The sequence below is a fragment of the Protopterus annectens genome, chromosome 10.part0 (genome assembly GCF_019279795.1).
Source record: "Protopterus annectens isolate FY-2018-M chromosome 10.part0, PAN1.0, whole genome shotgun sequence".
NCBI lineage: Eukaryota > Metazoa > Chordata > Ceratodontiformes > Protopteridae > Protopterus > Protopterus annectens.
In genome coordinates, this window is record NC_056744.1 from 1,181,228,395 (window position 1) to 1,181,242,777 (window position 14,383).

Here is a 14,383-nt window from a genome sequence, read left to right on the forward strand (position 1 = left end):
ATAATACTTTTCCTCAAAAAGGAGAGTTATGATGTTTATTACCGTATTACACTCTGTCACTGTGGCCAACGTTTGCCTACATAGGACTTGTATGCTTTTGTCATTTTAAAAAGCACACCATATTTGTGTTAAGGGGAGACTGAACTGTTTTGTAAGTGAGAAAAAATAACCACAAGTGCACAATATGAAAAAGACGTGCATAATGAGACACAAAAATGATGCATATAACTTTTCATTCCTCTCTCCTAGTCTTTTCCCAGGCGAGTTTATAAGAAACATCTAACTATGCTTGTGCATCTCCATGAAATGATGATTAATACCAACGATGAGATTTCAAAGCAAGAGAAAGCTAACAAGGAAAAGGCTAACATACAAGCGCAAAGGAAGGACAGTAAGACAACCACATACTCCCTGGGTGGTCAAGCCTGGACTGCTCTTGGAGTTTTTTTAATGGGATATTGTAACACTGGTGTATACCAGTTACCCCTGTTTCATGGAGCACCTAGCAAGGTAAATATAACAATTAAATACACTTGAAAGGAGGGTGTTATTCCTGAGAATATGAACTGCATTAAATAAGACCTGATAATCTTGTATAGAAATAATATGTTTTCTGTAGCTTTGCACTCTCATGATGTACAATAGCATGCCCAGTAAGATATTTTAAGGCTATTTTGCCCGCTAGTCCAGTTATGTCTGAAGCCAAATTACAGCCACTGATTAAAGATCAGCAGCGCAAAATTCTGAAACAGAACTGAAAAAAAAATGGCGAAATCATTTTATCTACTTTTATTGCAATATTTTGCCTTCTGCTAGAATCAAAATAACTAGCAATGGTAATAAGAGGCGGTGTCATTTCAGAACCCTGAGAAAAAGGCCTTGTTTTAGATAGAAACAAGGCCTATCTTTCTCATCAAAAAGATCAAGATGAAACAAGTAAGTGACTAACAAAACAAGAGGACACCGCTTCTGTTTGTCAAAAGAGGTTAATTTTATCTGCTAAGGCATCAGAAGACTGTTGCAATATTTTATACATTTATGATACAAAAATTATGTTGTGTAAAGACTACACATTGCTGTTTTACAGTATTATTTAAAGATTTTTCCAAAAACTGAACCACAATTGCACTGATACACACTCTTTAAAACTGTATTTTTTTCTGTTTTTACACTAAAGAGTAAAAGAAAACAAGTTGCAAGTTATATTTAATACGATTCTTTTCAACTTTGACAGTTTTTAAGGAGATAATGCATAAAACAGTGAAATGTGTTTTTATTTATGTATGTATATGTATGTATGTATGTGTGTATGTATGCATTTATTTATTTATTTATTTAAGATTTGTTAACTGGGGTTGAACCCTGACCCAAACGGGCAGTCTTCAGGGTTCAGCCCTGTAAAAACCTGAATACAACATAACATTAAATACTACAGAAATAAGAACAACAATATACATGAAGATTACAAATAGTATAAATGAAGTTTACATAATTGCAAAACAAGTATTATATGACCATAAATGAAGCTTAGCAGTGAAATTGTAAACAAAGGTGTTAGTTTAAGCACACACACACACACACACACACACACACACACACACACACACACACACACACACACACACACACACACACACCATTGCACTGGTCGAGTGTTTGTATCACTAAAATAGGAAATATTAACTCTTATGATCCATTCCCATTTTGTCAATAGTTACAGTGCTGTATAAGTGTGAAGTTAGCAGACTGTAGGGTTAAGGAAGTTTCTTCTTTTCCCCACTGTTGTGTGATCTCATCATGGAACTTTTAAGGTATCATACAGTGAAAACTCTAGCTAATATAGTATTTTTGCAGTTGTTACTGAATGGTTTGCCAGCGTGACCTTTTTACCATTTGGTTTCTTTAACAGAAGAGCAAACAAACAAACAAAAAACATGATTTCAGCTGGGCTGGGCTGCGACTACAGGAAGATGACTGGTCCATTGGTTTCCTTACAGGCAAATCCATGCCCTTAGCTCTTTAATAGCGTAGCAAACAAAAAGGACTTCAGCACACTGTAGAAAGCTGATTGGGCCATCAGCTTCTGCAGCATGTATACATATATATATATATATATATATATATATATATATATATATATATATATTTGTATACGTATGTGTACTTAAAAATATCTAAACACCCATATGTGAGTTAACACAAAAATTTGAATATCTATGGTACTTACGTAGTATCGCAACCAGATTCTTAAACTGCTGTAATCTGAAATGTTTTTGCAAAATGATGTATCTTAACATAAAAAGGGTGTGTAAACTCTTAAGTAGTATTCTGTCACATTGTTTTTGACATAGGAAGAGGAATAACGGCAACATTCCTCTTCCTGGATACCGTCCTTTTCTGACATAACTTAATGGAAAATAAAATAAACACGTCTGCCACTTCAGAGTTGTCCTTAATGGTACAACTGATGAAACACACAGTTCAACAAAATGAGATAGATACTTAAATCAAAAGGTGCTTCAATGAAGTATTAGTTTAAGGGTGTGCACACTTATGCAACCAGCTTATTGTATGTTTTTTATGGTTTATATTTTTTCCCTAACAGATTTGTTTATTTTTCAGTTGAATTGTACAGATTATAGGTCACATTAAAGATGGGAAAAGTTTTGAAATGATTTACTGTGGTCTCATTTTTTTATATCACAGAAAACCTGTCATTTTAACAGGGGTCTGTAAACTTTTTATATCCAGTGTATGTCTCTAATGCAAACAGATAACCTGTAAATGGTTCATCTCCCAGGCCCATGCTTACACTTATCAAGTTGTCAGAACTTGTTAGAGATTCGGGATGCATGGCTAGACTTAAAAAGGCCCTTGTGATTGTTAACCTGGTAAACACCTATGAATCTATGAACATTTCAAATAAAATAGGTGAAAGACCACATATGTTTATACAAAAGGTCAGAGCTTAAAATACACTGTGTAAGGCTTGTGCCAAAAAAAACAAAAAAACAAAAAAAAAACAATAATACACATAGGGTATTTAAGATTAATAAATGTGGCCAATGTTCTATGTGTAAATTTATTTTAGTATGTCAACAATTTAAGATCAAGGAATCTGATTTTAGAATGAAATGGTCATGGAACTGTCAAACATCTGGCATTATGTATGCTACATTGTGCCAAATATGTCCTGCATTGTATATTGGCAAAATGGAGCATAAACTAAGAGCTAGAATTTACATGCATACCTATGACATCAGGAATAATAAAGAATACAATGCCTTAGCCAAACACCTGAATGAATGTACAGGACATTGTTTTAAATTTGTTGTTATTGAAAAAGTTAATTCTTTGATACAGGTCCATGGCCTCCTTTTTGAAAAAACGGTAAATATACTGGTAATTAATGTTGAATGCCAGCATATGACCAGGATTAAATGAGCAGACATCCATCAGCTACTTGATAAAGCTAAAAGTACTTGAAAGATAAATATCTTATGGCTTTTTTATGGAGTGAACCGTTAATTGAATATTTATTTATTTACAATGATTTCCGCACATTTGTAAGGTTTAATAATATATTATTAATATGTAGATTGGTATTTATAATAAAGTTTAAAATGAGTGACTGGTGCTTTAAATCTATTCTTGCTATGGGGCTCAGCTGTCATGTAATTTTAGGTGACTATTTAAACTGCATAATTTACATTGCATTTTATCTGATGAAGTTTTATACTCAATAAAATGAAAGAGCTAATTCATTGAACTTGGTTTACAAGTTTATTTTAACTCTACAGTCATAAGTTTACTTCTTTTGTGGTTTTTAAGCACGGTCAGAGTCTCTGCAGACCAGTGGTGTGTTTTATCTAGTTTGTTATTCTCTTGGTTTTTATTTTTTTACCATAGAGTAGATGGAAGATTGTAAGAAGGATGGCAGAAAGTTCACTTTAATATTTTTTATAAAGCTCTGATGGCTAGCACTTATAGTTTTAATATTTGAAAGCAAAACATCTGCTGGTGTGAAGGCCATTTTAGATGAATTCTTAAACTTCTATACAGATTTTCTGGTCATAAAAATTACAAAGAAATTGTACAAGCTGTCATACATACTGAAAACGATGTATCAAACATTGGTGAGGAAATGGGCTCATGGTCTCAGAGCTCCAACTAACTTAGTGATGACGCCATTGTTTCCAGAGAGGCTTTTTGGTGCATTAAGATCACGCCACTGCTAGATAAGTGCCTGAAAAGGCTGTTTTGCACTGTATTTTTAAAAAGTTAAAAGTTTTGATGTTAAACTGCACAGCTTTTGAAGAAGATTTTGCACTTTAAACCTGCTATTTAACTGTTACTGTTTGTGTTTGTTGGACTGCATCCAGAGCCAACCAGAACTGTTTATTTAATGCTGAGTATTGAACTGCTCTTTATCTGAAAATCTATTAGTGATGTATGGTTCATACATTCATAGGTGTGTACTAGGGTAATGACCACTGGGGCCTTTTTATACCTAACCATGCATCTCAAACCTGTGACAAGTTCTAGTACTCTTGGTAGTATGAGCAGCGGCTTGGAAGATGAAACATTTTTTAAGCAGGGGCCTTGGAGATTAAATATTTACAGGCTGCCTGTGTCCTTTAGAGAGATAAGTGCCAAACCAGGAGAGAATTTCCCGTTCCCCATCCCGATGTCCAAGTTACACTTGAATTGGATTAGGGAGGAAGTCTGATTCACATGGCTGGGAGCCTGTTCCAGAGAAAGGGTAGTATCTGGGATACATACCTGTCTTTCTAGCAAGTCCTATTTATATTGCTTGTTTTGTGGATATGTAAGAGGTCCATCAAAGTGGGGTCCAAAGATGCTTTGTTTGCTAGGCTTAGAACTCCCTGCTCAACAGCCTGTAGGAGACAGACTACAAGGATAAGGTTTTGAGAAGGTCTGCATAGGACTTGCTGTTTATTCCCCATATTCTTTTAGTGAGAAGCCTCTTTGGATGCTCCAATTGTTGGATGTGCCTGGTTAGGTGAATACCAAAGGGGGCATTATATTCAATGATAGTTATGATGACTATTAGATGCTATACCTTTATTTGTAAGTTGAGCAACATAGAGTGATTTCCTCACTACCATAGACATATGATGGTCAAAGGTTATACATAAAGGATTCTGAATTCCTTCCCACAAACTATTCATGCCTCAGAACAGACAGACTCCACAAAAAGGTGGAGGCATCACCTTATTATATCCAAGTACCTTCTCAGTAATTCCATATTCTAAGCCCATTCCCTCCTTCTCTACTGTAGAATTACTTATCACTTATTTCAAACTAAATAACTATAAAAACCTATGTATTATAGTCATATATATTCCCCCAGGCAACAATATTCCCATTCTCGAAGACATCCTTGCTTGGACTACCAATAACATAAAAAATGAAACAATAATCTTAGACGGCGTAAATATTAATTGGTTAGACATGTCCAATAAAAATCACTCCTTAAACATCAACCTTCACATCTATACCCAGCTTATTTCTGATATCATCACACCTTACATTAGGAATAAGAAAGGTTCACTCTCAGATTGGATCATGGTTTCTGACCCTGATAACATTTCCACGTCTGATACTCTTGCAGACAGTATAAGTGACCACTCTCCAATATTCATAATACGTAAGCCTACCACTCTACTTAGCAAACACCAATATAGATACACTCGGAACTTATCCCAGTTCTCCCCAAATACCTTTAATGATACTTTGCAAAATACTAACTGGAATCTAGTAAAATCTAGCCCTCTTAATGAAGCTGTAGAACCTTTCAATACTACATTTCTGACTATCCTAAATAATCTTGCCCCTCTCCAGTTAAAAAGAGTCAAGACAAAACATGTCAACTGGCTCACAAAGTCAACAAAGCAAATTATGTCCTCTAGAGATAAAGCCTGGATAAAAAACAAAACTCCTGCCACCCTCATGCAATATAAACAACTTAGCAATCAGGCCAAATGATTAGTACTCAAAAACAAAAAAGATTACTTCCAAAGCCTCCAAAACCAATATAATCATAACCCCAAGATTTTTTTGGGAGCAATCAACTCCTTACTCCATCCTGGGGCCATCCAGAAACCATGCCCTGATCCAGAAAAAAACACCCAGTGAGTTAGCCTCTCTTTAATTCTTATTTAATTGACACTATTGCTAAGCTTACTACCACCTTCCCACTCATCAACACTGACCAACCAAACCCCACTATACTACATACCTCAACAACTACATTACCCACATTCTCACTGTCCCCCATACCTACCTCTACCATACAAAAGCTCAATCACAAACTGAAACCATGCGCCAGTGCCCCAGATGACCTACCTGTAGAATTCTTACAATTATCAGCCCCTCTACAGCATACCCCATCAGCATTCTCCTTAACAGGTACATTCAGGAATCATGCATACCTGGAATCTGGAAAAAGGCATATGTTCTCCCACTTCACAAAGGCAGCAATAACTCTGACATTCCTAACTTCCGGCCTATTGCCATTCTCTCCCCCATCTCAAAAATACTAGAGAAGTGCATTCACACTCAACTCCTTAGCCACATGACTAAACACCACCTCCTTTCCTCCACTCAACATTGCTTTAGGCCAGGACATAACACTAGCACTGCTCTCATTTCCTTCCTGGACATAGTTAATAGAGCCAGGGATGATGGAAACATAGTTTCCACACTCTTCCTCGATCTATCAAAGGCATTCGACACCGTTTCCCACTCCCTTCTGCTTACTAAACTCTCAAACCTTGGCACCTCTCCGTCCACCCTCCAGTGGTTTTCCAACTATCTCAGTAATAGGCAACAAGCTACTATGTGGCAGGGCTGCTCCTCATCTTTCACCAACATTAATATAGGAGCACCCCAGGTTTCCATACTGGGTCCCCTTTTCTTTCGTATAGTCATCAATGACTTTCATACAACTCTTACCCTCAGTACTGTAATCCAATACGCTGATGATTCTACTATTATCTGCTCTTCTAAATCTGCCTCTACACTACAGTAACTTAGCCAAAATGCATTCACCTCAACTGAATCCTGGATGTCACAGAACCATCTTGCCTTTAACCCCAATAAAACTAAACTCTTAATATTTACCCCCCAAAAATCCAGCCCAGTTGATAAGTCTGAATTTTCAGTTCATTCCAAAACAATACTGTTATTGAAGTTATTCCCAGTACCAAACTGCTCAGTGTCATCATTGATGATAATTTAACTTTTGACCTTCATATCCATAACAACATAAAAAAAAAAAACTCAAAAGCTAGGTGCCCTCTATAGGCACAACTACTTTATCAGCTTCTCTGCACAAAAAGCTCTTGCCTCCTCATTCCTACTTCCTACTCTCCTATATGGCGCCCCCATCCTGACCAATATTCAATCCTCCCTGAAAATTAAACTCAATTCATGCTACAACAAAGTTGCCAAATTTGCTACAAATGCTAAATTCTCCTCTCACCACTGTTCCACACTAACAACTTAATTGGCTTAAATTCCCCCATTACCTCACATACCTACAACTAACTACTGCCCATAAACTTATTTACTTCCCAGCAACCTGCCCAGCCCTCACTGACATCTTGACCATCTACCATCCTAATCGACACCTAAGGTCAGAAAACAAAATGCTATTAAACACTGATAAACTTAAGCTCTCAGCCAGTCAAATGCTGTATTCTTTTACTGTCTCCAAGCTTTGGAATAATCCCCCTCCTTCAAAAAGAACTATCAGTAGCTCCACTGCTTTAAAAAAATCCCTTAAACTTCACCTCTCATCACATTGGATATGCACCTGCACCCCTAATTACAACCCCATTACCTGACCCCCTCCCTAAATCCTACTCATCCTATCTCTACACCTAAACTTTTTTCCCTTCTCTTTATCACATCAGCTCCTTCTGCTGACACTTAGCCAGTGCCATTCCTACTCTAAGCCTTCTGCCTCCTTCTTCTTCCCTTTAATACAATCTCCTCTCTCAGCTAACAATCTTACCTACCATCTAAAACTACTATTTCTATACTTCTACCATGATTTTAACAATTCTTTACTGATATTACCAAGTTATATAATGTGAAAACGAATACAGGCACCAATGGAGGTGAAATAAATAAGTCTAAATGCTGATAATGGAAATGACAGCTAAGTTTATTCATTATCAGCATTTAGACTTACTTATTTCACCTCCATTGGTGCCGGTTTTCGTTTTCAAAGTTGTTTCTTGGGTTTCCTAGGCACTGTAACTCAATTTTGGTTAAGTTATATAATGTGATTACCATATTATTGTATGTAGTTCTTACCATATTATTGGATGTTGTTATTTACTTATCTACCTGATATACTCTGTGTTATATGTTCATTTTTTATGTAACTACATGTGGAGCTTTCCTCCCCGGGCCTCCACTGAAAATGGGCTCATTTCTGGCCCAGTGGACTTTCCCTGTAAACAAATGCAGCAAACAAATAAATAAATAAATAAATAAATGTCTATGTGTGTTCCCATGTCCCTGACTATTGGCTCAACTCTTAGTGTTGTGTTGTCAGTATGGCAGTTACAAAGGATGGCTGAGATCCCAAAGGATACTATTATGTATTTCTTGGTATTTAGTTTTAGTCCATGGCTGTGACATCAGTTATGTGTCTATGTTAGCCATTTTTGAAAAACATTAGTGTTGGTAGATGATTCTATGACTGCCTCTAATTTGCAGTCATCTGCAAATCTGGTTAGCCAGAGGCCCTTGACACTGGCCTTGATTTCAGTGAAGTAGATACCAAAAATGAGCAGTCCCAAGCCTGATCCCTGAGGGACATGTCTGGTGAATGGCTTTTTTTGTAGAGAGTTCCCCTGTTCTAACTTCCTGGGTCCTGTCTTTGATCCAGTTGACTATCCACTGGGAGACATAAGGGTTTAGACCTAACCGTCTGAGTTTGTCAACAGTGCCCAAGTAGGGATTTTGTGTTAAATGCCTTGGCCAGGTGGAGGTAGGCAGTGTGAACCATTTTGCTGACATCCAGTGCTTTGGTGACCTTCTCAAAGAAGTCCACCATTTTCAGCAGGCATGACCTGCCCTTGACAAAACCAAACTGGATTGGGTCCAATGTCTGGAACTTTCCTATGTCATTAATGATCATTTCCTTAATAATTATTTTCATGGCTTTGCATATGAGACAAGTAAAACTGATAGGTCTATAGTTTCCAAGATCCACAGATGGTCTGCCTTTGTGCAAAGGGGTGATGGCTGTCCTTCTCCATTCATAAGACTTAAAGCCTGTTTAGGGTATTACTAATCTGTGCATTAACTACTGTGATCTTGTTCTTAGTTTGAAATTATCTGTGCCCTAGACTCTTGCCATGGTCATTTTCTTTGATTTCCTGCACTTTCTGTTTAGCTTCTAGCCTTGATCTGTTGCCTCTGCACTTTGGGTGTCCCAGACAGTGTTTTTATATTAGGAAGTCTTTGGAATGCTCTCTAATGGTAGTAGAGGGGGGCAGGCCACTTCTGGGCTGGGATACACTGTTTGAAACCTCCAAGTGCCCTCGTGCTATTGGCCAGAGGGCTAATTTGTTTGTTTGATATTTGTTTCTGCCTGTATAAAGCCATTGTATTTCTTCAATGTTACTCAGTGTGCTGCAGTTTTCACCTACAATTGAAAATTTTCCTATACAACTACCTCTCTAAATATCCTGAACTGTGCACTGAGCAGCTAGTTTGTGTACTAAGTGTCCAGTTTGTGCACCCCTCAAGTTTGACAGTAGGCAGTTTTAGGCAGTCTTGTTAGTAATCTACAGCAACCAAGCTAGCCAGCTGTGAACCAACCTTGTAGTATCCCCCTGTAGAATAAGCAACTAGAATTCAAAGCCATGGACATGCACCTCCCTGCTCTCTCTGCAGCTGGCCTGCTGGACATGAAAATCCAGAGGAAATGCAGCCATTGCCTCATGTACATTGACAACCACCTGATCCTCAAACATACAAATAACATATGGAAGAGATGTACTTATACAATGTCATTAGAGGCCAGGCTCTTACCTACAAGCACCTACACTACCAAACAGGTTGTCAGTAGCATGCAAGACACCCACAACTAATAGTACAAACCAGTCATGTAGACCCACATATGCTGAAGTTCTTAAATGTAATCTCCCCAAAAAACAAAGACCTCACAGACAATGCACATACACAAGAAGACCTCACCATTTCACAAAAACAGTTCCCAAAAAGACACATACTCCTAAAACCTATGGTATCTGAATCTCTAAGCTGATACCACTACACAATGTAGTATTCTGGTCATAAGATACTCCATAGTAAAACACACAGGCTAAGCAAAGACAGAGTCAAGGTCAGCTGCCTTTCAGTGGCCAGGGTCCATCATGCACTCGGTATCCCTAAGAGTACAAGTATGACTCACTTATATAGTCCATGTGGGTGGACCATGGTAACAGTCTGAGATATACCTCCTTGGACTATATGAAGAGAGAGACATGACTGAGCTCTTGGACTATTTGTCCCAAGCTGATATGATCTTGCATTGAGCAGCATTCTACTTTTTCCAACAATTGGTTTGAAGTATAGTGTCATTCAAAGGGGGTACAATATCTGTCTGCCTTGGTGGACTTAGTTGACAGTCCATGCTGCTTTGCCATGGATGGTCTGCACCTGTTCCCCCCCCCCAGGATTTTGAATATTGGCTAAAAACTTTTACACTCCATATTGCCTTTTTTAGGAACTGATAAACCAGTTAAACCTTCCAACATAGTTGTACCAAACCAGGAAAATCTGAAGATGTTACTGTTTATTGCCAGGAGTCTGAAGAAGAAACTCTACTCCCTGCAAGCTTTCCTCATCTTGGGAACGTAGATGCTTATGCAGTCACTAAGACATAGTTTAAAGCCATGGAAGGCACCCTAGCAGTAGAGGGCTACAATGCCTTCCACATGTTTAGACCAGCTACTGCACAAGAAGGGACAAAGGGAGGAAGTATCTATATACACACTAAAATAAATACATCTAAAGGCTGGTCTATCACCATGATGGACCTGAGCTTCTCCAAGTCCAAACCACCATAAATAAGGTCTCATACTATACCCTTGAAAACTGTAGGTTATCCTCAATGATCCAAGAAAACTACAACACTTATTTAAAGGCACTCAACACAGTCCCCATCCAACCCAACACCATATTCAATGGCCTCTTCAAGTACCTCAATGTAAACTGGGAATCTTGCACAGCCCCCCAACATAAAGGCCCAGAGATTCCTGGACTATGTAAACACCAACTTCCTGGGCCAGTTAGTTCATACATCCACTAGGGGCTCGAACATCCCTGGCCATTTCCTTACAAACATGACAGAACACTGCAATCCCCCAGTTTAATGTCCTCACTAGTCAGTTCAGACTATAAAGCTGTCTCCATAGAGGTATAATTAAAACCATTGACACCTGGAAACCCTAGAATTTTGAAAAATTATTCCAAGGAAAACTTTCCACTACTAAATGGCATCCTAAATAAGTTTCAAGTCCTCCTAATCCTGAGAATACTGCTGCCTATGCAGAAACTGTCACAGAAACCCTGTATAACCATATCAACAGCTATATGGAATCTGCTATACCTACCCAAAATAAGCACAGGGCTGGTGCAAAAAACAAGCCATCCTGATGAAATGCCAACATTAATAGGCTATAGAACAAAAGGAAGAAGCTTGTTGCAAAAACTTAGAGGGGTAATACACCACAAGGTGAAAACACCCTCATCAGCCTAAACAAGCAAGTCAGGGGGTTAATAAAGTCCAGAAAAGTCAAACTGTGTTACAAATAGCCACCCAAGTCAAGGACAACCACAAGGCTTTCTTTAATTATGCCTGAAACCTCAAAGGCATTATATAGCAATGTACCAAATTAATTGTAAGTGGTGTCATCTACATGCAGCCAAAAGATACAGCTAATCTCCAGACTGAAAAAATTGGCTCATGCTTTACCCTCCTCTCCCCCAGATATTCCTCAGAAACTTTCAATATCCATCTCATCCCCAGCCATCACTAGAGAGCCGATCTGTAGGGCACTCTCCAAGGCCATGAACACTTCATTGGTGGGTCCTGATAATATCACAGGATGCCTCTTAAATAGCATGAAACATAAACTATTGGTCTTACTAGAATTATTCAGCCACAGCATCCAAAAGGGCTTTGTACCTAATGAATGAAGGACTGTAATGGTCATGCCACTGGGCAATGGTTGTCCACTAACAGACCTGGGAAGCCAACACATTATCCTGATGAGCCTGTTGTGCAAGGTTATGGAAAGGATAATCATAGATATCATAAATGATGACATAGTCTACAAACACTGGACCCTAGCCTGTTCAGGTCTTGCCTGTTAAATCTGACCGAATTTTTTGAGAAGGCTACCAAAGTGATGGATGAGGGGAAATCAGTACTTACTGCCTACCTTGACCTGGCCAAGCCATTTTACACAATACCTCACTCAGACATTGTTAAGAAGCTCAATAAATAAGATATTAACTTATACATCACCCACTGTATAGCCAGCTGGCTCTCTGACGAGACCCAAGAAGTTAGAATAGGGTATCTACCTCCACAAAATGGCCAGTTACTAGTAGGGTCCCCCATGGCTCAGTAATGAGGTCACTATTGTTTGACATCTAGTTCTCTGAAGTCAAGGCTAATGTTAAGTGCCTCTGGATGGCCAAGTTTGGAAACAATTGCAAAATGGGTGCACTGATGATCCCCCCAAGACACTAATAACATCTATGAGGATCTGACACAAGCTAATAACAGAGTCCTGACATAAAACTTGGTGCTATGTAGAATATCATCCTATTTTTCAGAGAGATGGCCGCTCCTGCAAACTACCATATTGATAATACACCTCTGAGAGTAAAGACTATAGTCAGGGACTTGGAACCTAACCCTAGCCAGCCACATCAATAAGACATGATGGAGGAACAGATATGTGTCTCAGAGGCTCTGCCTTCTCTGGAACTACCCTGAAGTTATTCAAGCAGAACCTGGACCTGTGGATGGGGAACTGCAAATATACTCCTTGCCTGCCACGCATGTATCTTCTAGAGAGACTTAAACTGAGAGCAAGTCTTTTAGAATCAGGGCCATAATTTGAAAGCTAGCAGGTAGAAAGGGCCTTATTTGATTATCAGCCTGAACTTGTATATATAAATAGTACAGAGATCTGCAAAGTCTCTTACTTTTCTCCTATACATATAGGATGAAGGCTGTTCAGATGACAACATCTAAACTAGGAGAAAGTATATAGTAGAAGTCATATCATGAGAGACTGGATGTTTACCCAGTTCTGTGCTGTAGAGAGATAAATCCCTGACTATGATCCAGCCAACCCAAGTTCAGCTAGCAGGCCAGGTTCTGCAAGAGCCAGGCTGAGGGATAGGAGTGAGTAGCAAATAATGGATTGTCCATTGTGTGGAGACAGGGAGAGAGAGAGAGAGAGAGAGAGAGAGAGAGAGAGAGAGAGAGAGAGAGAGAGAGAGAGAGAGAGACAGACAGAGAGAGAGAGAGAGAGAGAGGTGGTTCCAGTTAGCTGATCGTCACCATACAAGCCTTTGCTTGCATGACACTGAAAACAGATAAGACTGAGGTATGTGCTTGGAAGTGCCAAGATGGTGATGACATCCTTCATTAGTGCATGTGTAGTACCATGCATGCACATGAAGAAGTTGTAACATGCCCAAACCGACTTGCGTGATCATGTCAAAAGTGTGAGGTGAAGTGAGGGCTCATTAGAAATGCATTAACCATCATTGATAATAATGGCTTCTTGGGAAAAGTTCTCTTACAAGCAAAGGGAAGAAGTAACAAAAGAAGAGACTGAGGCAGGGAGACAATCAATGAAGACAGAAGGCCTCTCCTGCAGGTCTCTTGGTCTGATAATCCAGACAATTTAGATGGGGGTTGGCTGCAGATAACTGCTGCACTAACAGCCTTCATGCCTTCTTAGATGCTGGTTTCCCCTGGGTGGCTGATGCCTGAATCACATAGGAAAAAAAAAAGAAATAGAACAGTTTAATATGAACACCCCAATAAAATAAGTGATGGGCCATACCAAAAACTTTCAGATACTACAAGGTAAATAACAAGGATTTGGTGACAGGTGCTTTCGGGCTTTAAAATGTAGGGATGCCAGGATACATAATTTGTAGATGGCAACAGAAAATGGAAATAATACGAGAACTTACTTTTCATAGGTAGATTGGCAGACCCATGAAATAATACTTCTGGGCATGATGATGGATCAGACACTGAAAGAATCAGAGTACCTGGGATTTATATAAGGCAATTACAGTA

General features: G+C 38.7%; 1 protein-coding gene across 1 annotated transcript in view; it reads left to right on the forward strand.

Annotated features, from left to right (window-relative positions):
• Positions 1–253: 253 nt before the first annotated feature.
• The window catches only part of LOC122812829, a 93,149-nt gene continuing 79,019 nt past the window's right edge, over positions 254–14,383 (forward strand). Inside the window, exon 1 of the mRNA XM_044084880.1 lies at positions 254–510. Coding sequence (XP_043940815.1) covers positions 286–510 — 225 coding nt within the window. The 5' untranslated portion in view covers positions 254–285. The remainder of the gene's footprint in view (positions 511–14,383) is intronic.